The sequence below is a fragment of the Canis aureus genome, chromosome 35, assembly GCF_053574225.1.
Source record: "Canis aureus isolate CA01 chromosome 35, VMU_Caureus_v.1.0, whole genome shotgun sequence".
In the NCBI taxonomy this organism is placed as follows: domain Eukaryota; kingdom Metazoa; phylum Chordata; class Mammalia; order Carnivora; family Canidae; genus Canis; species Canis aureus.
In genome coordinates, this window is record NC_135645.1 from 14,987,403 (window position 1) to 15,013,977 (window position 26,575).

General features: G+C 42.6%; 1 protein-coding gene and 1 non-coding gene across 2 annotated transcripts in view; both read right to left on the reverse strand.

Moving 5' to 3' along the window:
• The window catches only part of PLCXD2 (phosphatidylinositol specific phospholipase C X domain containing 2), a 49,171-nt gene that overhangs the window by 12,074 nt on the left and 10,522 nt on the right, over window positions 1-26,575 (reverse strand). Inside the window, exons 2-3 of the mRNA XM_077884298.1 lie at window positions 7,813-8,273; window positions 2,146-2,387 (exon numbers count right to left, since the gene is read on the reverse strand). Coding sequence (XP_077740424.1) covers window positions 2,146-2,387; window positions 7,813-8,273 — 703 coding nt within the window. The remainder of the gene's footprint in view (window positions 1-2,145; window positions 2,388-7,812; window positions 8,274-26,575) is intronic.
• Window positions 2,480-2,626, reverse strand: LOC144305637 (U4 spliceosomal RNA). The gene has a single exon (XR_013372655.1). It is a non-coding gene; the product is annotated as a U4 spliceosomal RNA (small nuclear RNA).

Below are 26,575 nucleotides of genomic sequence, written 5' to 3' on the forward strand. Positions count from 1 at the left end.
TCCCATCTGAAATGGGGACAATAATGTGCTCTAGCCCCGGAGGCTGGCTTAATGTAAGAATCAAATGAAATCATCTGCTAGAGGGCAATTTATATTCTAAATACAGTATGCAGATAAAACTTAACCTGATTTTTAAATACCTTCTCTCTGTTATTAGTACAACTCTGCACAGACTTTATACTGTTATTTTCACAGCGCTTTGTAGAAATTTACATATTTAAGAAAAGAGAACATGGGGATGCCTAGGTGGCTCAGTTGGTTAAACGTCTACCTTTGACTCGGGTCATGATACCCCAGGGTCCTGGGATCAAGTTCCAAGTTGGGCTCCTGGTCAGTGAGGAGCCTGTTTCTCCCTCTCCCTCTGCTCCTCCTCCCAGCTCATGCTCTCTGTCAAATAAATAAATAAAATATTGGAAAAAAATCCCTACATGTTTATTTTCCCTGATTGACTTAAGTTCCTTGAGGACAGACACTATAGATACTATATCATTTACCTTGTATATTTATTTATTTTTTAAATATTTTATTTTATTTTATTTTAATCTATGATAGTCACACACACAGAGAGAGAGAGGCAGAGACACAGGCAGAGGGAGAAGCAGGCTCCATGCACCGGGAGCCCGACATGGGATTCGATCCCGGGTCTCCAGGATCGCGCCCTGGGCCAAAGGCAGGCGCCAAACCGCTGCGCCACCCAGGGATCCCTACCTTGTATCTTTAGACCTAGTTCCTCCTAAGTACTCAATCTTTGTTGAATGAATGAATGAATGAATGAATGAATGATATTAATCTACCAATTTAGCAAATGCATGAGGAAAATGGTATAGATACATGAACATATAAAACGTTTGTCGTTCTGGATCTTTCAGAGATATGGCATTGGTTTATGACATTCTCTTTTCCAAGTTCAGCACAAGTAATTCAGTCAAAACTTAGTAGAGCCTTTCAGTAAGGGTTTCTTGTTTTGCTCACAGCCAATGTAAGCAGGCGTTTTCTCCAGCAAACAAAAGTTGAGGTGCTTCTAGCTGCCTGAACTCTTGCCAGATGAACTTCTGTTCTGGAGTGATGCTATCCAAACTCAGAAGCAAATAGGGATGCATTTTTGGAAGAATCTTTCACGATCTAAACACTGGTGCTTACCACCTGGAACTCAGGAACTGAAGTGAGTCCTGTAAATACCTCTCGTTACCCAAACATTTTCACTTCCTCAGCTCGGCCTGGAAGGATGCCCTATTATCCAAATGTATGTATGACATTCCCTTTATCCATATCCATAGGCACACACACATACATGGACGGATATTCACACCATACTTTTTCTTGATGACACCTATCATTTATGGTATCCAGGATAAAGAACATCATCTAATACGAAGTATCTGGAGCTTCTCTTGCCTAATTGTACAGTCAGAATCAGTTCTGCTCTGAGGAAGTATCTGAAGCTGTGGCACTCTAGGTAGCATCCTAAGCTGCTTCTCAGGACTCACTGTCACTATGGAAGGGACAAACCTTCATAGGGCACCTCTGAATCCCTAGTACCTACCACAGCTGTCTCATTTAATGTTTTTTTTTTTTTTTTAAGATTTTTTATTTATTTGACAGAGAGAGAGAGAACAAGAAGGGGGAGTAGCAGAGGGTGAGGGAGAAGCAGGCTTTCTCCTGAACAGGGAGCTGGATGTAGGGCTCAATCCCAGGACCCAGGACCAAGACCCAAGCCAAAGGCAGTTGCTTAACAGGCTGAGCTCTTGGAGTAGCATCGGGCACCCCCATTTAATGGTTTTTAAATGAGTATTTGGGCCAACTGTAAAGGTGGGGCAAGTACATGATGTGGTCACATGCTAGAAGCGAACATACTGCTGTTGGCTTACAGTGCTTTGCCTTAGCATCAAAGTTTAGAGTATTTACAGTATACCATCTATTTTAACAAAATATTTAGAGGCCCTTTGGCCACGTTTAAAGCAAACCACCTCAAATACACAGCTTTTTCAAATACAAAGTTTTTGGTTTTTTGTTTTGCTGTCAACCTAAAATTTTCAAACTATATGATTTTTACTGCTGTCTATTCATAAAAGAATCAAGACAAGTTTCTTCAAAACTTAAAAAAAACCCACAAACCTTACTTGTGGGGTAGAAGCAAATTCTTACCTATGAACCAGAGTGTTCTTGAGGCCACCAACCAGGCCTCGGGCAATGGTCTTCACTCTGGGGGTGAGAATGGCTTGAGAGACGTGGAAGGAGCCTCGTGGGGCCCGCTCACTCAGAGTGGTCTCCAAGAAGAGGATTAGTTTGCGCACGCTTGTAGTGTTGGCCCAGGGTGCTGGGATTTTCTTTCCGGACCACAGGAAGGGGTATTGCTTGTAGAAGGGACAATGATAGAAAATAAGAACCTGAAACATTCAAAACAAAAAGGAGAACAATTCATAAATAAGCTGAATGTTAATTCCATGGCTTTGTCCCAATTGCTGACATGAAAGGCAAACAAATGTACGCATGTAGAAATTCACGGATTTTATGTGTGTATACACACACACATTATATATATATTAATATATATATATTCATCAATTAGCAATAATCGTGCCTCGGATAAACCTCATTGGCTACGATACTGCCACTGCTCAAAGCTTATATATTAATCAATAAGCAAAGATTTAAGCACTTGTGTATGTCTGAACTTGAAGATTCTTTATTTTTGTCATGAACACTTCTGGAAGTATGGTAAAATCCCAAACCCCTTCTCAGACTGTTTTAGATGAATGTATCAAATAGAAAAGACAGGGGACGCCTGGCTGGCTCAGCGGTTGAGCATCTGCCTTCGGCTCAGGACATGATCCTGGAGTCCCGGGATCAAGTCCCGCATCAGGCTCCCTGCATGGAGCCTGTTTCTCCCTCTGCCTGTGTCTCTGCCTCTCTCTCTGCTTGTCTCTCATGAATAAATAAATAAAAAATTAAAAAAAAAAAACAAATAGAAGAGACAGGATTATAAAGGAAATCGATGAGACCGAAATATAGCTATCAAAATATTATTAAACTTGTAATAAATTGGTGTATGTGCTTCATAATAAATACATTAAATAAAAATATTTTGTTGTAAGTCTAATAAGTTCCATCATTTTGAGTTAATGATGAATATAAATGATATTTCAAATGCCTGAAACGAGATATGGAAATATCTGTGATTGCTATGGGGACAGCCACAGGTAGAGCCGATACTGCTGTGGCTGAGGGTCTTCACTCATAGCCAATGGGTATATTAATTTTCAGTAAAAGTGGGAAGGGATCAATATGTAGATTTTTCCCATCCAAATCCACAGACTACTTAAATCCTACCCATGCCCCTCCCCTTGGGGCTCTGAGCCCCCACATCACCTGCCCCCCACCCCCCCATGGAGAGTGCTCTGGCTCGGTAGTGCTGTCTACCAGTTATGACTCCTATGCTCCTGCAATTGACGCTCCTGGGGGGTTGAGACCCACTCAATGGACTCGTCATGAAGTGCCCTGAGTTTCAATCACGCCAGCCAGCCGACTGAATGAAATAACCCTTCCCAGGAGGATGTGGGGGGGGCACTACTCTAGGCAGGGAAGACTTCCAGGAGGTGATGGGTCTCTCCAGTGGGACCTCCCTGGGCTGGTGGTGATTTTGAAAATAATTAGCAAGCCACATCCACAGCATTAATTAGTTTCTGGGAGGCAGCCGAGGGACGGGGAGTTGCTATTTTGATTGTCCCAATTCAGAGCTCTGCTGCTTAGGTTTCTAGAAGTAATACGTTTGCCCTGCTCCCAAGTGCCAGTAATCTCTTCCTGGAGGAATGTCCAGCATGCTTACACGGCCTGGACTGCAATCCTCAGCGGGCTGGCCCGAGAGCATAATCCCCAGGCACCCGAGCAGGAGGGCTCGGCATGTGCGTCTGGTTCCCAGTGAGTCTAGCCCGCGACCCAGGTGCCTAACTGCTGCTGCGGGCCCAGAGCCCGGGTGCCCGGGTGCGGCGGGCTGGATGCACCCAACAGGCTAACAGTTGCTGTTTCTAAGGGTGTTGAGTCCCGTCTGACTGACTGCTAATGATGCCGGTGGTAAACGCGGGTGTTAATGAGGTTAATCGCTGGCTCATAGTAAGCAGATTGCCGGGGAGATTGGGAGGACTTCCTGCTGGCGGTGTAATCGGCCAGGTGGAAAGCTGGGGTCTCCCGCACCCAAGAGGGAGGCAAGCTGTCCTGCGCAAGGGACCGGGAGAGGCGGGAGGCTGCGGGGGCCTCCCCCGTCCGGGCCTCTCCAGAGCTGCCTGGCCCCCGAGCAGTGTCAGTGCTGTTCCCTTTGCTGCCTTAGAAAAGGTACAAAAATGACAAATTGCACAACAGGGGCTTTCTGCCTTTCCTCAAGAGCTTACTTGAACAATCCGATCCTAAGGGTTATAGGGACAATTTCGGTTGACAGGAGGAGGTTAGTCTAGCAAACCGATTGTTTGTTGTTTATGGATTTCAAGGGGCAGTAACTCTTGCCCGAGGGCCCGCGTTTTGCATGCGCCTCCCTACCTCGCTCTGCTGTATTTTTCTCTGACACGCTCTCCCCTTCCAGCTCAGCAATTTATGTCCAGTTTTTCTCCGGAGACTCAGATTTGAAATCTAACTTCTCTTGAAAATTATTCCTTGATTAACCTCCTCTTATTCTGATGGGTCCTTTCCTGGAGGCCCCTCGACTAGTGATCGAAGCACTATTGCACTATTGCACTAATGCACTATTTTTCAATCAATTGCTTACAAACCCCTTTCTTCATATAGTACAGTTGAGGCGGTTTTATCTTGCAATTGTGTATCGGTTGTTTTGTATTTTATGAGTGTTATGTACTCTTACCTTCTCATCAAGATCCTAAATACTGCCAAACCGTAGATTTAGTCTTCTAATTCATGGTACCTCAAAACCCATAGCCACGATGTACACCTATCAGTGAGCTGTGATGTAACTGTTACGTTGAGTAAATGAAATTTGACTGAATGGTAGTATATGAAGCTGTAGTGATAAAATACTCAGGGGGTTACAAGCAAAGCAGCTCATTATATAATGAATATTTAAAGTTTAGCCCCCAGCAGGGAGTAGATCACTGATGACTGTGAGGTCTCTGTTTAGCTTTTTAAGGAGAGACATGGAGGGGACAACTCCAGGAAAGCAAGAAGAGCAGGGAAATCCTAGAATTCAAATGAATGACACCTACCCTTTTACTGACAGGTCATTGCAATCTTTTCATAAATTTAGTAGGAGTAGTTGTAGTTGGAAGACACACACAGATTAGCCCCTACTTAAAAATATGGATAGCTCATCACTCTGCTGCTGGAAGTTCACTGTCCACCCTCGTCATTATCTCTGAAAATACCTGTTACTCCTGCAGACTTCCAAACAATTTTGTAGGCAACATGGCAGTCCACCCAGGACACTATCTGCATGCAAAATTATAAAGCTATAATTATATTAGCTATATTTATAAATTTATATTTATAAAATTATAAAGCTATATCTGATTGTCAAGCTTAGTTGCACTCAAATCTAATCTTATCTGAATCCCAAATTCAAAAGCCCACTTACAGGTCGGTCTCTAGCCCATTACTCCATTCAGCGAGCCCTCAGAGACCCTCTGATAATAGGGGCTCATGAATAAGGAGGAGGTGTTTTATTAGCGTAATCTATGATCCTAGTTGTGAAAACCCCAAGATGAGGGGACAGCCGTGGAATAGCATCAGAAGCTGTGGGAACTCAGGGGAGCCAAACAGCCTATGACTCAATCTAGGCTCTGGCCAGTCACTAGCGATGATCTCTCGGGCAAGTTGCTACTTTCTCTGTGCCTCAGTTTACTCACTGTAAAATGAGGATAATAACAGAACACCTATCTCCTAGTGTTGTGGAGAGGACTAAATATGCTAATCCTTGTACCTAACACAGCGTAAAGGCTCAGTAAATGTTAGCTGATAAGGTGATGTTGGTATTACTATTATCTCATACTGTAAGAGAGACTCCACTAAGACAAAAAAAAACCTCTCCAAATTAGACCTGTGAGTCTGAAAAGATAACCTGGGCTTAGGGGCAAGGGTGTGATAAATATTTGGTAAAATATCATTTACAAAGTTTTAGTGAGAAGTGGTTTAGATAAATTTTAACAGAGACTGAGAGTTAACTCATTAGCCTCTATGGAGTGAAAGGCATTAGCCCTTTTGTAAGTGTGCAAAACCACCTGGTGTTTCCAATCACTCAGGCCAAACCTGGAAGTCATCCTTGAAGCCAGTTTCTTTCGCACCCCAAATCCCATCCAGTGGAAAACCCCATTAGCTCTACCTTCTGACAGATTCCAAATCTGACCACTTTCCACTTTCCACTAGTGCTCTCCTCACGGGTTTCCCTCCTTTCCCTGCCCTCCTACCCCTGGTTTCTTCCTAGCAGCCACAGAGATTCCATTAAAATGTCATTCAGGACACAGCACCCTGTACTCGGAACCCTCTCAGAACCTTCCTCCCTCAGAGTGAAAGCCTGAGTCCGTACCTCATCACCCATTATTTCTCACCTCCTCTCGCTGCTCTGCTCTCCAGGCCCATGGCCTCTGCTTCTCCTCAAAGGTGTCAGGCACTGGCTGGTTCCTCTGCTGGGAAAGCTCTTCCCCCACAACAGTCACATGATTAACTCCCTCGAAAGTCTATCCTGATCAACTTATTTAAAATTGAGACCAACCCTCCAATCCACAGAACGCTGGTTCCTCCTAACTACACCTGCCTTTCTATTTTCATTGCTCATATCACTTTCTAGCATTTTATGTAATGTATTTATTATGGCAATTATCTATTATCTGTTTCCTTACAACCTGAATGAAAGCTCTATGAAGGCAAGGATCTTTATTTTATTTACTAACTTATCCCAAGTGCCTGGACTGGTGCTTGGCACACACTGTTCAATGAATATTTGCAAATGAAAAATCTTTAGTTGATTTTTAATTAAAAGCTCTTCTCTAACTTCAAAAATAGCTGCCTCTTTAAGATGCTTTGGTTCATGTACCTATGAGTAGTGACCAACTATAAATGAAAGGGAATTGCTTTTTTTTTTTTTTTTTTTTTAAAGAGAGTGTAAACTGGAGGCTGACTTTTCCTGAAGCTCCCCTGTCCCACAGCCTGTCATCCCATGGGATCAGAGCAGCATCTCTCTGAGGCTCACATTCCTTTTCTTGGGTATGTCCCTCAAGGCCTAGGTTTGGAGCTCTGCTAAACTATCGGACCTGGGAAGGCTCTCCACCTGTTGGGCTCTTTCTTCACTCTCTCCCCACCAGGACCCCAAATCTGTGAAGACAGCCTTTTAAAATATAACACTTCTGAGCTGAATCATTTATGTGCCTTTGTCAGGTAATGCAGGGATTATCTGACATGGAGTTAAAGGCAGGATGGACCTGCCTATCTCCAGGGGAACTCGGAACCAGAAAAAGGTTCTATGGGAGGGAAAAAAAAAATGGTAATCACCAATTGGTGCAACTTCAGGAAGTTGCCTTGGGCTGCTTCTCAGGCCATTCAAAGTCAATTTAGATGCTTCACACAGGCTGCCAACACATTGTAAATATTTGGCAGGTGTTAATCCCACTTCACCAGTGCCCAGGAACTAGTGTACATACCTTAGAGTCTTTGAAGCTATCCAAGAGCCCAGGAACCAGTGTGTATATGTTTAATACTCCAAATAATCTTTGCCTTCTAGCCTAAGAGCCCTGGGGTGGGCTGCCTTCCAGCTGGTGATACAGAAGAGGCAGAAAGTGTTATGTTTTTGCCCTGACAAGCGGGTCTGTTTCCTCTTACCTGGCACTTCTTCTCCCACAGGGCTTGCAGGGTCATGCTCTCCACGCTGCAGGCTGAGCACAGCTTGTTTCCAAAGGCCTCCTGGATCCGGAGAATCAGGCGTTTGTGGTGGGCCTCATCCATGGCGTAGAAGTGGTTGAAATCCAGAAAGACAATCTCTTGGGGGTGCTGGGTGAGAAATGAGTCAATCTCCATCAGGCCATCCCAGACCTTGATGCCAAAAAGTCCGTGAATGAAGTAGATCTCCTGATCGGCATCCCCGGGCTTGGAAGACACACGCAGGTCAAAGTAGCGGATCCCAGCTTCCAGCTGTTCTCGGAAAGTCAGGTTCTGCGTCACAGACCACTTCTTCATTAGCTTCTTCACCAAGGAGATCCTGGCGAGGCGTTTGATGGCTGGGGTCTGGTCAGGCCCCACGGGGGACTTCTCATCTACCCAGTAGCTGAACGAATCGTGGGAGCCTGTGCCAGGCAACAAAGGGGGAGGAAAGCAACTGAGACTGGAGCTGGGAAAAGAAGCTGACTGATGAGGAAGCAACAAAAATTAGCAAGTACACCCACTAGCAAAGGCACCCACAAAAATGTAAATGAATATTTGCAAAAATTTTCAAGCTTGCCCGACGAGACATAAACACAAATAAAAGCAACGTGGTCTTATTAGCAGCTTCAGAAGCCTGGACTACGGCTATAATTCTCACATATTACTAGTGGAAGGTACATTAATAAATACCCTTTTGGAGAGCTACTTAGAAATGTGTTTCAAAAGAGGAGCTTTAAAATATTCATACCACTTGATCTAGGAATTTCATTTCAGGGAAGCTCTTCTGAGGAAATAAATTAATGGCTGGAAAACAAAGATATTTGCTAAAGAATCTTCATAACAAGACAAACTAGAGGTTGCATAAGCATCTCTTAGGGAAGACTGCGTGATGCCCGCATACTCGCTTTATTCGCGGGGTCAGTGAAACAAAAAGGGAAGCCCTGCACCTACTCAATAATTCTGGGACAGGCATTTACATTCTAGGAAAGGCAGCATTAAACAAACAAATTATAAAACCCAACTGCTATTATGTATAGTATTTTTTGTCTCCTATTGTACATACTATTTTACTATTGTGAAAGCCTGAGTCAGTAGGAATGATTTCTTGACAATCAGGTAATCATTTTTAAGATTTTTTTTTAAGATTTATTTATTTATTCATGAGACACAGAGAGAGAGAGAGAGAGAGAGAGAGAGAGGGAGAGAGAGGCAGAGACACAGGCAGAGGGAGAAGCAGGCCCCAAGGTCCCATGCAGGGAGCCTGATGTGGGACTTGATCCCAGGACCCCAGGATCACGCCCTGGGCTGAAGGCTAAACCGTTGAGCTACCCAGGGATCCCTGTTTTTAAAATTTTAAAATCATTTTAAGCTCAACACAGCTTACTTATATGGCCTTCTTTTTGGACATATATCTTAATAAGCCAATTCTGCTATTAAATGGTCAAAGGTGTTCCCTCTCCTCTGCCTGAAAGAAAAGAGGGTAGTTATCCTCCCAGACAGTGAGATGATCTTATTGTTATAACATCCAAGTGACCACAACAGACACAGTTCTAACTATGGTGAGAAAATATTTCAGGAGTAACTTGAGGTCAAAAGGATGTTTAACAAATATCTTTCATTGGTCATTGGCTTCTATTTGGCAGCAGCCATTATTCCATGGTTAGTTAGCTCTGTGACTGGCTGACACTGGGGATTCCGCATAGGTGGCTGCACTTGGCAGGCAACTGCCCTTGTTCTGACCCTACCAACTTTGTTCTTAATCACTACCACCCATATTAGAATCAAAATTTTTAATTCACACTGGCTGGCTGGTTGTTATCAGTTATTCTTTTGGCTAAGTTTTAAATAACTATTATTTCCATTGTTTTTAAAATAATTCAATCTGGGATGGCTTTACCATTTTATCTTCTTGGAAATGAAGCAAAAGAAGTAAAAAAAAAAAAAAAAAAAAAGGCGACCAGCAATATTTTATTTGTCTCTAGAACATGGAGGATGCTCAGTAATTAAGGAAAAGCATATTTATTAATCCTTAGGCAATGTCAATTCTGCAAGCGAGAAAATTACTAGCATATTTCAGGTAAAAAAAAATTGCCATTACTAATAGAAATGTGGAGCAAGTCTCCCTGGATTTTCCGTATTGGTTGTCTCTGTTAATGAGACTCACAGGATACTTGCCTAATGCTCTGTTTCCTTTGGCTTGTACAGAAACAGGAAATCTTTATACCTCCTCATTGAGAGATTTATTCTGAATACATTATACATCGATGGTGAACAGCCAGTTCTCTCTTTTTAAATTATACTAGCAGCCCAGCTGTTCAGGATTGAGTGTGTGATAGGGTGCGAGGTGCATGTTGAACTTCATTCTTCCCTGGGTCTCAGGGAATAGCCATTATCCAGGCATGGAAAGAGACAAAGCCCCTCTGGTATTCTCTTGTTGGTGCTGAGCCCAGTCTCATCTCCAGAGGGAGATGTGCTAACAACCTCCAATGCTCTTCTTGGTGCCCGAGGGTTGTGCAGCAATGTGACAGCGATGAGGCCCCAGGGACACACATGGTGCCCAGGCCAACCCCAGAAGAGGGAGGGTGTGCACATTCCCTAGGAACACTCAGTCTCATCTCTTTGTTCCTTATTCTAGTTCCTCTCTTTCCTTCTGACATCCTATGCCCAGTGCCACCCCCTTCCGTCCCCTTGACAGGAAAGGACAGGGCAACGGAGCAGATTGTTTGCAGAATGTTTTGCAGCACCGTCCTAGCCAGGCCTACCTAGAGCAGTCAAAGCCAGCCATCTATCAGTATGTTTGCTTTTCTATTCTTCTTTTTTTTAAGATTTTATTTTATTTATTTATTCACGAGAGGCAGAGAGAGAGAGACAGAGAGAGGGAGAGAGAGGCAGAGACACAGGCAGAGGGAGAAGCAGAGGGAGAAGCAGGCTCCATGCAGGAAGCCCAATGCGGGACTCGATCCAGGACTCCAGGATCACGACCCGAGCTGAAGGCAGCGCTAAACCGCTGAGCCACCCAGGCTGCCCTATTATTTTATTTTATTTTTCTGGGATGCTTTTGCCTCCTACAGAGTGAGTGAAGTAACATTCAGGCCTGAGTGCATTAAACTACTTCTTTTTCAAAACATGGGATAAAAATAGCCTCCCCTCTTCTGCACATAGACTAATTACAAATTTTCCAATCTGCTAATAATACTTATAAAAAGAAAATCCTAATCCTATAGATTTATGCTATGCACTATTTTTCAATTGATTGCTTACAAACCCCTTTCTTCATACAGTACATCTGAGGCAGTTTTATCTTGCAATTGTATATTGGTTGTTTTGTGTTTTTGAAGAGTTACATACTCTCTTTTTAAAAACATCAGTGCCCAAGACCCCATCCAGACCCACAGACTCAGAATCTCTCTGGGGTGGGAGTTGAGACTGGAAAACTTGAAAAGCTCCCAGGTGATCCTCTTGGGCACTCAGGTTTGATACCTGCTGCCATAAATAGAAGATTATCCTTTCTCAACAAGGTCTCTAACTTCTGGGATCACCTTCTCTGGTTGGTCTTCTGCTATTTTCAAATCTTCAAATTACACTCTGGTCACTGCCTTTCCCATATCTTGGCAGAAGGTTTCTTCACCATTCCTTTCATTCCAGGAATTCATGCTTCCTGCCTTTTGACCAGCTGAATAACCGTTACTTGTTTGTGATGAAGAAAAATATTGGGAGAACTTACTTTCCTTATCATGCTTTCTAGTAAGTGAATAAATGAGGTTAGTTTAAGGTTAATAAGGGCCCTCAAGATATGGGCTGGGTCACAGAGTTCTGAATAAAGTCATTGGGGCAGCAAAATCACAAGGAAAGAGATTTGAATGGGAAGAGGTCAGCAAGATGTGTGTTCAATGTTTTTTCTTCTACATAGCATTAGATGACAAGATTATGGAAGAGACCAGGTATACAAGAAAATGAGCTGGCCTTCTGAGGACCAGTGCCAACCAGTTTGCTCTTTATCTCGAATACCAGCTGCTACTTGATTCTTTCTGAGGTTTGTTATTTGGGAACTAGTCGATCTCAAGTGAGCACACAGCGGTTTTTAGCTATAGCATTTTCATTACCTATTTCTTGCAATTTGGAGGAGTAGCCTTTTTTTTTTTCCTGAACTCACTTAATTAAAAAAGAATTTAAAGCAAGCTTCTTGGGAACTTGGTCTCTAAATAAAACAGGAAATTCAAATCACACAGCCTGAAATGAACATTTCATTAAAACACAGTGGCATTTCAGATTATATGGTGACACACTTGCAGCCACAGGGGGGAAGCCTGAGACAAGATTTGAGTAATAGGAGAAACAGAAACTCCTTATCACACCTCTGGGGGGCACTGGGGAAGTGGGGATGGTGACCCCATGTCAAAGAACTTCTGATCTCACGTGTTTAAGAAAATCTCTTCCCCAAGCCCCTCCTTAGATACTACCCTGCCTTTGGTGACACCTTCTAACTTTGAAGCTCATTGGCCCCCTCCAAGCTGGTTCACTAAAACCCACATCCCCACCTCATATTCACTCATACACCATTCACTGTTTCCCGTGCCTCTAGGCTATGCATTCTCAATGGGGTGACAATTCCCCCCAGGGACAGAAATTAGTTCTTGGGGGAAAAAAAAGGAAATTGGTTCTTGGGGATGAAAAAAACCCTGCTCTTTTTATGTATAAAATCTATCTATCTATCTATCTATCTATCTATCTATCTATCTATCTATCTTCAACGGATATACAGTATAACCTAGTATTAAAATATCATTGTGTGTGGAGGGAGGGTACATGGTGAACAGGGTAGAAATGGCTAAAAAGACTCCTTAGTGATAAAAAACAAAATGCTGAGAAATATCACTCTAGATTGAACTTCCCAGGTGTCAAATGGCCCTCTGGCTCTCTGGCCCTGCACCTCTTTTTCTTTTTTCCCTGTTTCGAGTTTTTATTTAGATTCCAGTTAGTTAACATGCAGTGTAAAATTAATTACAGGTGTACAATATAGTGATTCAACACTTATATATAGTGCCCAGTGCTCATTATTACAAGTGTCCTCCGCAATCCACATCACCATTTACCTCATCCTCCCACCCGCCTGCACCTCTTTTTATCCTTTTTTTTTTTTTTTTTTTAAAGATTTTACTTACTTATTTGAGAGAGCACAGGAATGAGAACAAAAGCGGGGTGGGTGGGGGGTGGGTGGGGAGAGAGCATCTTTTTATCCTTGACTGACATGTTCCTCAATGCCTTCAGCAACTGCTTCTCACTGGACACCCATCTATAAGTTGTCCCAGTACTGGAAGGTTCTCATCCCTGCTACCAAAACACTAATGAGTTGGGAACCAACTCAATTCCCTTCTTCCAGTTATCTTTTATTTTTTATTTTTTTTAATTTATTTTTTATTTTTTATTTATTTTTTTTCCAGTTATCTTTTAAATATTCCCCCTAGGCATCTTAGCTCCAAGAAGTCATTGCTCTGCCTTCTCAGCCCCAAAGGACCAGACTTGATGCTTACAAGATGTCAATTTAACAAGGAGAATGCTGAGGCTTGAGACCTAACTTAATAAATTACCACTGTGCTGAGTCAGTTAAATGGAGAGTTCCCACAGTGGGTAAGAGGATGGGCTCTGGTGCCAGGCTGCCCAAGTTCATAGTCCTGGCTCTATTGCTTACTACCCATGTGACTGCAATGCTGTGCCTCAGTTTCCTCATTTGTAAAATGAGGATAATAACATTACCAACATCAATGGTTCATGGTTAAGGCTAAATGATTAACTCAGGTAAGCACCTAGAAGAGTCCCTGGCCAACAGAATGAACTCAAACATATCAACACTATTATTATTTCACTATTAAGGAATTTGTGTCATCTTCCATTTGGATGACATTATCTGGTTTTTAAATAATGTCGTGAAACCTCATTAAAGTTATATATTCAGGGATCTGCCTTGGAAGTTGAGTGGAAAAAATGAAATGAGAAGTTCAACTGGTTTATTTTAGGTTACACCCAGAACCAACATCAAAAAGGGGAAGTTCAGATCACAGTATTACAGTTTAAGTGCAAACTGACAATAAACATAAAATAATAAATTATCTCTAGTCTGCTCCTATGTCAGTAACTCAATAAATAAATACACTGACTACCCAATTTAAAAGCACACAAGAGAACGTTCCAAGGATATTCTTGAACTTTCTATTTTTAATAGAATTGCATGCCCTTGAAAGATTTCTATACAAAAACAGTTATAGAAAAACATATCCCACCTTTCTCTTAAAACATGTTAGCCAATTTTTTTGGAGAGCAAAAGCCTATATAGCCCATTATTTGAAATGGAAAAAACAGCCATCCTTTCCCAACCCATTTCACAAATATCACTAAAACACTCAAACACCTATATAACCATCTAAGAAAAGAATCTTTCCATAATATAAAGTATTTTAAACACCAAATACTAGAATCAACAACACTTAAAGAAGTTTTCCTGTATTTTCTCACACATTTGAAACCATCAATGCATAGTTCCCAGGGACACAGGCACGACCAAATTGGTGTTAGTTTGCCTCTCTTAACACGCTTTATCACCTCCTATTTTTCTTCGTATGTATGCGTTTTTCAGGCCTCTTGGGTTCACCTATTTTATTTACAGGCTTTTCACTTTTTTAGAAGACATTCTCACTCACTAACATGGGAAGTTGAGAGCACGAACACATAACTCAGGCCTGCTGGGAGAGCCATTGAGCTACAGATACAACACATTCTCTATCTTCTCGCCTGGACATACCTGAAACTTAAAGGTGTTTCTAGGCCACATGACTGAATTCACTATTTCTGAGATTTCTGACTAGGGAATTTCAGGTAAAACAAATTTACAAGTTGTTATAGCAAATGTTTAGATAGCGAGCGTTCGTAGTGGACTTATTACAGGGGCATTTTGGAACTAATTTCTCTCAGTTATCAAAACATTTATGTGTATATTTGTGCATATATGTTGACACTAAAACTGGCCCATCTGAGATGAAATCCAGAGAAAATTCTTATTCAGGAGGAAAAAAAAATGCCATGCTTCATTGACTTGGAAAAGTGTATTTAAAAGAATTGAAAAAAAAAACCCACAATTTGATAAGAAGTATGTTTACTATTATCAATAGAGAGCTTCAAATAAATACAATAATTATATCACAAAATTTCTTTTAAAGACTATTATTATCTTGAGCTCACTTTTTAAGGAGCCCTCTAAACTCCATGTAAACTCCAGATTTTTATCTGGACTTGATCATATTATTTCTACAAACACCTAAAACAGTCTGGTTCACTGCAAGCTTGGTCTTAAAACACATACTGAATGTGTATGCATTGGCTATTAGGAATAGTCTGAGTGTTCAATTAGGGCTTGTCTATTTGATCTCAGTTTGAATTTTGAGTCACATGATTTATAATTTACATATTCTTTCCCTGATTATTAGCTTATACCCTGTCATGTGAGGCCAGCGTAATGCAGGCAGCTTGCAAGAAAACAGACTGCAGCCATCCTGCCAGTTACCCACTGGAGCTGATGCTGCATAAAATGGCATTGAATGTCAAGTTTATTTTTCCAAATTAATGTAAAATACAGACAGCACAAAAATGTTCAGGGCAAGTTAAGAAGATCTTAGTTGCAATGAAGACTCCTCCCCATCTAAAAATCAACAAAAGGATATTAAAGGTACTCAAACACAAAGACCACAACCTTGCTTCCACTCCATCTTAATAGAGCTAGGTCATTCATATGATCCAAAGGCTTCTGGGCAGGAATATAGGCTCCACGAGATCCAAAGACATGCAAATAGCAGAGGAGAAGCAGTATCATACTTTATAAAGAGAAAAGATGTTGGGCGTTTAAGCCAAAGAAAGAGACTAATTTTCTCCCATCTCCTAAGGAGGAAAGGAAAAGAGAACAGATCTGAAACGGAACTGGGATCAGCAATGGGGAGGAGGCCCAGATGAACAATAGCTCCTCCTGATACTGTTTGCCCATCTTTGAGTTTTGGAGATGAGAGCCTGGTGACTTGTTAAGCCATTTTAAAGGGCTGAATTTTTCTGAGAAAATAAGAGGATTTACGGGATCCCTGGGTGGCTCAGCGGGTTAGAGCCTGCCTTTGGCCCAGGGCGAGATCCTGGAGTCCCGGGCTTGAGTCCCACATTGGGCTCCCTGCTTGGAGCCTGCTTCTGCTCTCTCTCTCTCTCCCTCTCTCTCTCTGTGTCTCTCATGAATAAATAAATAAAGTCTTTAAAATAAAATACAATTCTTAATAAAAAATATTTTAAAAAAAGAAAAGAAGAGGATTTTATGCCTTGATTTACCTGGAGCCCAGATGGCTCTATCTTCACAGAATTTCTTTTAAAAATAAACTTCCAACAATATTACTTAGAAAATGAGCTAAAAGTGAGGTTTAGGCCCTCAAACACATATCTTACTGTAAGTGTTTACATTTCAGTGAACCTGTGATTTCTAAGAAATTAAAAAAAGTTTCGAATGTACTAACTCAAAGGTACTCAAAAGCATTCCCACTCAAGATCATTTGGTAAAAGACTGGATATTTTTCTAAGGTTTGGCGATACCACTACTTAATTTTAGAAATGGTTAAAAGTACACCTTTGTATGCATTTGGAACTTATCAACAAGGCCAAGTTTAGGAAGAAGAGCTATTTAGGAACTACTCACTCCCTTTGCACCACATCCACTCTCAGACTCAGATGGTGACAAGGAATAAGAGGGACACCTCTGACCCTACAGAGATCATTGTCTCATTTAGTCTCCATCTAGATCCCCTATTGTTCAGCTCTTTCCATGGAAGCCACTTGATCTCTTCCTGACTCATGACAGGCAGCTCAGCCAGGACTGTGGGCTTCCAGGGACAGCCAAGTGGAGGAGTGCACCAGCAGAGCAGGAGCTAAAGGGACCAGTCCACAGGGACATTGGATAAACTGCATATTTGGTGCCAGTTGATACAGGTTTTCACCAGTGATTTCTTACAAAATAGGCAAGATGTTAAAAAAAAAAAAAAAAGCCTTTTTAGTGCACATAGTAAACTCTTTATCTTGAATATGAACATGTGATAGGAAAAAAAATCCTTTTTAATACACAGTCTCTTCTAAGCAGAGTGAATCCTGGTAACTGTGGTATCTTTTGTTTGCTATGCACAGCTGAAATATTCATCTTCAGCACTAATGGCTTTGGACACTCTTGAAGCAGTATTAAACGGGGGTGGGGTGTGCAAGCTTGGAGTCGGAAGCTTGGAGCCACCCGGAGTGCTCTGCTGAGGACAGGGAGAGAAGGGTGGGAGTCACAAGGGGAAAGAAAGAGGGAATCACGGGGGCCGCAGAGCTGAGGAGAGACCCACGGGGAGCAAAGAAACCCAATGTGGAGTTTTTAAGGGTGTGGGTCTTGCTTCTACATTTCTATCTAAATCACAAATCAATATGGTCCAAGTGACAGTGTAGGGGTGCCAAAGTATTACCCTGTCCGAAGCAAAGGGCATCTCGGCCCAGCCTGCTCCCAGGCCCCATCACAGCAGGGCTTTCCCTGCTGGACTGTCCCTCTTTGCCTCCCATCTAGAGGGCACCTGCACCAGACGCTGCAGGCCGGGGCACACCAGGCTGGGGAGCAGGGTGGTGCCACATGAGAAGGGGGAGCTGGAAAAGTATGAGAAGAGGCTTTTCTCTGATTGAGATGGACTTCAAAAAGATCCCTTTATGGGGGCACTGGGTGGGGCAGTGGGTTAAGTGCCGGACTCTTGGTTTAGGCTAAGGTTGTGATCTCCGGGTTGTGATCTCAGGGTCCTGAGATCGAGCCCTGAGTCCAGCTCTGCAGTGAGTGCAGTCTGCTTGTTTCCCTTGCCCTCTGCCTCTCCCCCATACTCGCTCTGTCTCCCTCTCTCTCTTTCCCTCTAAGATAAGTTAATTAATTAAAAAAAGAAAAATCTTTTTTTACCTTTCTGAAAAATCTTTTTCTTAGTATGCTGGAATTCAAGCATATTAAGCATCAATAAGCAAGATGCATAGATTTTAGGGTGACTCTGAGGAGAAAAACAACATATAAAGAAAAGCACAACATAGAAAAGGACATAAACACTACTGCGGTGCCTATTGTTCAGTTAACCCACACAAATGGGAGACTTTCAAGTGTGAGGCCGGGAATGTCATTTCATTAGCTGACTAAAGATTTTAGGACCACAAAGAGTGTCCAGCTCAAGCTCAACATTGCCCAGTACGGCATTGCAATTGTGCAGAGTGCAGTGTCCTGCAGCCCATGCATCACTGCTGCAGGTGTGGCTGGGCGTGCTGTTCCCCGCTGAGCAGGTGCTCCTGGGCTTCACGGCTTCCATTCTGCTCCTCCACAGCCAGAGAGGTGAGCTTGATGAACTTGCCATAAATAATAAATGCCTTGGCTTCATATGCTGCGTTTGCCTTATTTTAAAGGCAGCATTTTCCCAGAAAGGATGAGCGACCCCAGGGGCGAGGCTGGCAAACTCTGGGCAGCCTTTTATCTGTTCTTGCAGCGCGATAATCTATGTAAACTTCCCAGTGATAATGGTATCTAGAATATGCATTTAGAGAACAGAATCCAGCCCAATCTTTCTTTTCCTTTTCTCCAGTGATGTAAGGGCAAAAGGATCGAGGCCCAGGTGATGTGTTCCTTCACCTCGCCACCTTCCAGGCTCCCGCACTCTTGGACGGTCTCCCTTGGTTCTCCAATAAGCCAGTGGAAGATCCAGACAGAACTGCCGACTCTACATTTCCACTAACATTTAAAGGTCAAGGTTCCTTGTGTTGTACATAATGCTATCTCCCTCCCACGGGTATGAGAAGGATGGCTGTGAGAATTACTGTGAGAATTACCTTTGCTCTCTGGGGCAAAAGGGCTTGATTTACTGCAATTCTGCTCACCACTTATGCTGAGATAGCTTGTTTCGTCAAATAAAGAGTCAAGGCAAATTAAAACCAAAGGATGAATTAATCCAGCTATGGTTTTTCACCTCTGCTCTTATTGATTTTAATATGTTTACCCTCTCAATAAATGAAGACTTCTAAAAGAACCGGATCAATGACATAAATAAGGATCCGGTTTTCAAACATTTTTTTTTTTTCCATAGCAGAGATGTTTTCTTTGATTGCTGGACCCTGGGTGCTCTGAAAGAAATTCCATCTCTGGGAAAGCCACTTGGCCGAGCTCCATTTAAATTTCCCTGTCTGAAGGAAGAATTTATTTTGGAGGAATCACATATTTAGTACGTACTTCTTTACAAATTCTCTCTCTTCTCCCTCTGCTCCCCCCACCCCCCCCAAGCTCATGGGAACCTCTTTATCCAAGAGCTAAAAGCATCCCAAAGACATTCTGTTGACCTTCCAGGCAACTGCATTCCATTCCTTCATCATGAACTCACTGGGGATCCCTGGTGGGGGCTCACATCTGAAAATAACAGCAGCTTCCATTTACCCAGTGTTTATTGCATACCCAATGTTCAGCTGGGCACCTTGCTTACATGATCTCATTTGATCTCTGCCATGATCCTGCAGGGCAGCGATTGACTGCATTTTACAGATGAGGAACTGAGGCACAGACTGGTTTTGCAAGTGGTTCAGGGTTACATAGATCTCCAGTGGCCTGGGACAAAAATCCCGGCCTGTCAGACCAGAATCCACAAAAAGCTGCTCTAGGGATATATTGTTGCTTCTATACCCTTAATGATGAAACAGGTCAAATGCATTGTGTATTTACTTCCTAAAACATGTTTGTTTTTAGAGCTAAATGCCTGCCCTCATCCCAATGCAGGAGATTGATGGAAAGATTAATGTTATATTGTGTAAAGACACGAATAATTTCTATATAGGGACACACGAGGGCACTCTAACCTCCTCTCAGTTGAGGAAACGTTTTCTTCGTAGTTCCTCAGCTCAGAGCCTTGAATCCCAGTGCTGGTTCTGCTCTGATTACTTGTGTGAACTTAGATTGTAAATTCACACTGGAGGTCGGTTGCTCCATTTACAGATTTAGGAAAGGGGGGGGGCGTGAAACGAGCCTCTCACTTAGGATCTCTTCTACCTTAAGAACTGGATGATTCCAACTTACTAACAGTTCATTAAACAGGGATTTATGACCCTGTTTTAACAAGGATTATTAGTCATTGCAAAGAAACAAGATCCGTTTCTTTCATGCTTACTATACTTAAGCAGAAAATGTGCTTATAAATTTAACTCACCATATTTGCAAAAAGCAAATCCATCTAGGCCCGAGGGTGGTCTTTTATTTATCTTTGGCTCATCTGAGAATTTCGTGAAACTGCTGGAGAAATTCTTGCCCTTCACACAGGTTCAGGTTCTCTTTTTCTCAAGGGCCACCTTATGGTTAGCTTGCTGTATTATCCGCACGTTAACTGAACGCACTAGCCAGTAGCTTGCTTCTAGTTTAGCATTTATTTATGTGACAGCTCCCTTCACTCCACCCGCTGGTGTCTGATTGCTTTGTGGGACAGTTTCATGCAATTTATTATGGGGACTTTGAAAAAAACACCTTTATAGTCACCTTGCTTGGTTGAAATTTTTCACAGGTCAGGGTTATTTTAAGATTTATTTGACAAGCTGCAGAAGGGTCGAGATCCAGGGAAGCTCCTCGGCTAGGTCCCCTCAAGAACAACAGTTTTTTTTCCCTCTCTTTCCTATAAATGAAGGACTAAGCCATGTACTCCGACAGAGGAAAGGGAAAAAGGAGGAGGGAAAAGCCTACAGGTAGCAGTCTAAATTGCACGAAATGACAGGTTTAAAGGGAATTTGGACATTACACACAGCAGGGAAAGTGAATGAAAACACACCCCACTCTGAAAGATGAGTGTCCTGACAAGCTTACACACCAGCTAAAAGCCTCTGCTGATCTTTAGGTATCAAGGCAGAAAGATCTTTTCTCTGCTGGAACCTCGCTGGGCGATTACTACACAGACCACTTAAACCACTGGGCTGCTTCTGTTCTGAGTCAATAAAAAGCCTCCTAGATGTTTAGTCTTGAAAAAAAAAAAAAAGTGACTTATTCAGCCGGAACAGGTTATTGGGCAATGTTTCAAACACAACCATCCTCATGGGTGCTCAGGCATTAGAGTCCTGGCGTGGAAGCAAATGCCTCAGATGAAAAGAAAAGTACTCTCTATTACAACCAACAAAAGGAAAGGAACTGAAGTCACAGCCCAACACTGGTCCATCTCCAACTCTATAGGTGTCTCTTATTCAGGTGCACCTACATGAATTTGGCAAGACCTAGTTCTTATAGCCTAGTATTGTTATCAGGACTTATGCTGCAATTTGCTTAACTTCTCTGTACTTCAGTTTCTTCATCTGTAAAACGGAGATCACCGTATTTATATCACTGGGTTGTAAAGCTTAACCAGGCAGGTTTACATAAATCAAGTAGAGCAATATCAGCCACCACATAAATGTTTGGTAAGTGTTATGTGAGAAATCTTTTTCTATTATTCTGATTATTTTATTTTTATTTCATAAAGCCTTGGGACACCTTAAGAGAACCTTGCAATGCACTTGTAAGATTTTGTCCTACCCGAGGCACTGTGACTTTCTCTATGTCCTACTTTCTTCTTAAATTAGCTAGAAACATCTGCTCTTTATGCTTAAATTCTTTGTAGATATTTCAAGAGTCCACGTTTCTCTCTTTGGCTCCCTCCCTTTTTTGCACAAGATCCTTATTCTGAACCAGACACTGAGTATACAGAGGTGACCAAACACTGCTGGGTGCAGTGGAAAGCCAGGTAAACAGTCCCCATGGCATATAATATGTCCCCTAATGGAGGCGTGCACAGAAGGGGTACTGAGCTGTTTCTTGCAGGGTGGGCCAAGTGAAGTGGGGGCTGTTGGGAGGGAGGTCCTGATGGTAGAGGAAAGAACATATGCGCAAAGACTAGAGTCAGAGACCACATATTTTCTTCCAGAGTTTTCTTTGGCCTCCAAATTGTCACTGGCTCCCTACAGTCTATGAGCTAAAGCATGAGGTGCTCTGCACCACATTGAAAACCTCCCTCAATCTGCCCTAAGTCCATCTGCCCAGTCCTTTTCCACTGCTTCTTCCTGTCACTTGTACAGAGAGCCATGCCAGCTCTTGCTCTCCCATCTCGGATTTCATCCATCTGGTTCCCTGTGTCTGGAATGCCCCCCTCCCCACATCACAATCCTACCCCTCCTCCACCAGCTCCCAGGTGTCCTCCCAGGACAGCTGTCCTTTCACCCCCATCTGCAAGTAACTGCCCCCCTTTCCCAGGTCCCTAGCGCAGTTTCCTTGTTTCTTTACCGTGGCATTCACCGCCTTCTGCTTTGATTTGCTTTATTTGAACCTTAGTATCTCTCCTACAAGATTACAAACTAGGGGCACCTGGGTGGCTCAGTGGTTGGCGCATCTGCCTTTGGCTTAGGTCGTGATCCTGGGGTCCTGGAATCAAGTCTCGCATCGGGCTCCCTGCAGGGAGCCTGCTCCTCCATCTGCCTATGTCTCTGCCTCTCTCTGTGTGTCTCTCATGAATAAATAAATAAAATCTTAAACAAAAAAAGATTACAAACAACATCTCCTTAAAATTTTAAAGATTTCCTTTAGTATCTAGTATGGTGCTTGGTATGTATCAGGTGATCAAAAAGGATTGTGAATAATCATAATATCTCTATATCCAAAATTTATGCTTGTTTTGTGCTAAACAATATTCTAAGCACAATGCATGTGTTCTCATTCAATTCTTTTTTTTACTTTTGTGATACATTTTATTTGTAATACTATTAATATTAATGATAAGAATTTAAAATATATTTTAAATTTAAAAAATATTATTACTATTAATACTTTACTATACTGTATTTTTTTAATAAATTAATTTTTTATTGGTGTTCAATTTACCAACATACAGAATAACACCCAGTGCTCATCCCGTCAAGTGTCCCCCTCAGTGCCCATCACCCACTCACCCCCACCCCCCGCCCTCCTCCCCTTCCACCACCCCTAGTTCGTTTCCCAGAGTTAGGAGTCTTTATGTTCTGTCTCCCTTTCTGATATTTCCCACACATTTCTTCTCCCTTCCCTTATATTCCCTTTCACTATTATTTATATTCCCCAAATGAATGAGAACATACACTGTTTGTCCTTCTCCGATTGACTTACTTCACTCAGCATAATACCCTCCAGTTCCATCCACGTTGAAGCAAATGGTGGGTATTTATCGTTTCTAATGGCTGAGGAATATTCCATCGTATACATAAACCACATCTTCTTTATCCATTCATCTTTCAATGGACACCGAGGCTCCTTCCACAGTTTGGCTATTGTGGACATTGCTGCTAGAAACATCGGGGTGCAGGTGTCCCTGCGTTTCATTGCATCTGGATCTTTGGGGTAAATCCTCGTTCAATTCTTAAACAACTTTGCTGTATAGTAAAGAATTTGACCTTGCCCAGGGACACAGCTGGTCTTTTCCCTTGGCGGTCATCTCTGAAACCTTAGGAATAATTTGCCAGATAAGAGTATCTTTGTTTACCTGAGGACTTTGGGGGCACATTAGAAAGTCTAAGGATGAGATTTATGATGGTGGCTTTGAGTCATGTGGATATATGCTTGCCCCTGGAGGGGCTGGATCCTGAGGTCAGTCACGTGGAGTGGCTGCCGCGTATCAACACCAGGACAGTAGCACTGTCCACAGCTCCACGAGGCAGACAGCTGGAAGCTTCACATCTGCAACTCTCCTGATCTCTGCCTTGTATACCTCTTCACTTGGCCAATTTTAGCCTGTGGCTTTTAAAGTTTTTATTATTTTATTTATTCATGAGACACACACACAGAGAGAGAAAGAGAGAGAGAGAGAGGCAGAGAGAGGCAGGCTCCATGCAGGGAGCCTGATTAAAGATTTTTTTATTTTATTTATTCATGAGAGAGAGACACACACACACACACACACACACACAGAGACAGAGAGAGAGACAGAGAGAGAGAGTGAGGCAGAGACACAGGCAGAGGGAGAAGCAGGCTCCATGCAGGGAGCCCGACGTGGGACTCGATCCCAGGTCTCCAGGATCACGCCCTGGGCTGAAGGCGGCGCTAAACCGCTGAGCCACCTGGGCTGCCCCTAACCTGTAGCCTTTAGCTGTGATAAACAGTAACTGTGGGTATAAGAGCCTTCAGTGAGTCCTGTCGGTCCTTCCAGAAAATTATCTAGTAAAACTAAGGGTGAGCTTGAGGACCCCAAAACTGGCAATTGGTGTCAGAGTAGGGGCAGATTTATAGACTGTGTTTCCTCTAACCTTGTGCTTGGGACAACGCTACTATAATTATCTCCATTTTACAGATGAGAAAACGAAGGGACAGAGAGGTTACACTCTTTTTTCAAGGTCACGTAACTAGTAATTAGGATTTGATCCTAGGTATCTAAAACAGAACCCACACTGTGAACTACTTCTCTATACTGTTTCTCACAGGTGTAAAAATTAAAAATAGAGATGAGGTCAGAAGTATTAAGAACAGTCAAAAAAATGAACATGTGTCTTTAAATGATGGAAATGTTAAGGGCAGATTTTGTAGAAAACATCTTGTGTTATGGATCAGGTATTTCATCTCTATGAATATTACAATAAATAGGATATGAACAGACTGTAATTTTGCACGTTAAGTCTGTGGCCTGAGCTAAGAACATACTCATTTGCAAAGTTACATATAAGAAGCGGGCCTTCTGGTTATTGAATGCAGCAAAAGATCTGCTTAAAAGAACAGAAAACTCTCTCAAGCCTCATAGAAAACAGACGCATTGTCATTTGCCTTTTTGTTTTGATTACCTATATGTGACTCAGGTCACAAATCATCTGTCTGTGAGCTCAGCTGACTCCACCAATATTTAACTACTTTTCACTTTGTGCTTCCACAGCCTCTTATTCACACTTGATGAACGTGGGATACCTTGGGGCAATTATCTCCGTATCTGCCACTGACACCTGACTGTGAGTTTTCGAGGGTGGGAACATGCCTAATCACACCCGTGTCCCTAGAGTTCCTGAGTTTCTGGCACATAGTAAGCACTGAATACATACAAATAGAATAAATGCAAGCATCATTGCTTGAATAAAAACAGGTGTTTTGAGAGTTGCCTAGGGCAGGTAAACCTAGGTCCTCTGATCCTTTCTCAAACTTCTCTTTGGTCCATGCACCTTCTTTAAACAGGCGGAGTTCACCGTCTGCACGTCCTCATTCTCAGCACCTGTATAGCCCCAGTTCCATTTATCTCCATCTGTCCTTCTAGCTTGAGTTATTTGGGTCAACAAAGAGGAATATGTCAGAAAACACACAGGACAGAAATAAACCAGAAAGGATGACTAAAGAAGCAGCTACACTAAAACATCACGTTGAACAATTTAAAAGGAAAAGTCCCAGACAGCAGATTTCCTGTAACTCATGCCTGTGTAAATTATTTTCTAATTAACATCTCCTTGGGGTCTCCCATTTCACAAACCTGAATTAGGTTCTTGGGAAGAATGTAGCATTCGTTAGAGAATGTGACTCTGTGCTGACAAATGCAGAAAGGCTGAGGCACCTTTAGGATGTACAGCATCTAGCCAATGAGTCCAGGGCTCGAGATCTGGGGACCAGTTAGCAGATTCCCAAACCAAAGAGTAATGTCTGTATTTATTTATTTTAAACATTTTATTTATTTATTCATGAGAGACAGAGAGAGAGGCAGAGACCCAGGCAGAGGGAGAAGCAGGCTCCATGATGGGAGCGTGATGTGGGACTCGATCCCAGGACCCTGGGGTCATGCCCTGAGCTGAATGAAGGCAGACACTCAACAACTGAGGCACCCAGGCATCCCAATAGTAACGTCTTTAAATCTTGTCAGCCCAAAGGGATAAACTTCACCTGTCTGACTGGAGTATTTTCCATTGGGCATGTGGGAGAGTATTAATAACTGTCAAACTGCCCACAAAATCTGAGAGGGCTGTGTGGCCATTTTAATTTTGAATCAGTTGCCTACTGAATTTGGAATTATTCACAATGTGACAAAGCCACTGGGTAAGGTACAACGCTGGAAAGCAGAGGATGCTGGTGAGTCAAGAGGCATCCCACTGTCTGAGGATCCACATTAGCCTGGGAATCCAGAGAGTTATTATCTGGTTTACCCCCCACCTGGCTGGATGGGCTAGACAGCTGGAGTAAATCACAGCTTTCCATGGTGCTTCTCAGACCTGGAATGTTGTCAAATGAGTTATTTATGTGTAAACCAAATACAAGCAGAGCTTCTCTTGTTCAAGGTCTGCCCCAACAGTCCCCACCTGTTGCCTGGAGAAGGGCACCAAGTCTCATCCAGGCTCTGAGGGGCACCATGAGAATTCCACTGCCCTAGATATTCTCCGAATTGGCCCCAACATCCTAGGATTTATGTGACTCAAAGGGGTTTAAATTCCATATATGGGAGGCATTTTAAAGCCCTCTACAGATGGAGGGTATCTATTCTCTTTTGAAAGACTTTCTCTTCCTCAAATGTCCGGTAGACTCTGATCCCCATCCCAAAGTAAGAGATTGCAGAGGTAATTCATTAATAAGAAATTCTTTCTCTATTTTGCTAATTATCCCTCTCCTTTGTCTTGAACAGATGACATTATTTCTGGTAAAGCAACACCTCTCAAAAGGCACTTGGTCATCCCCCCAATC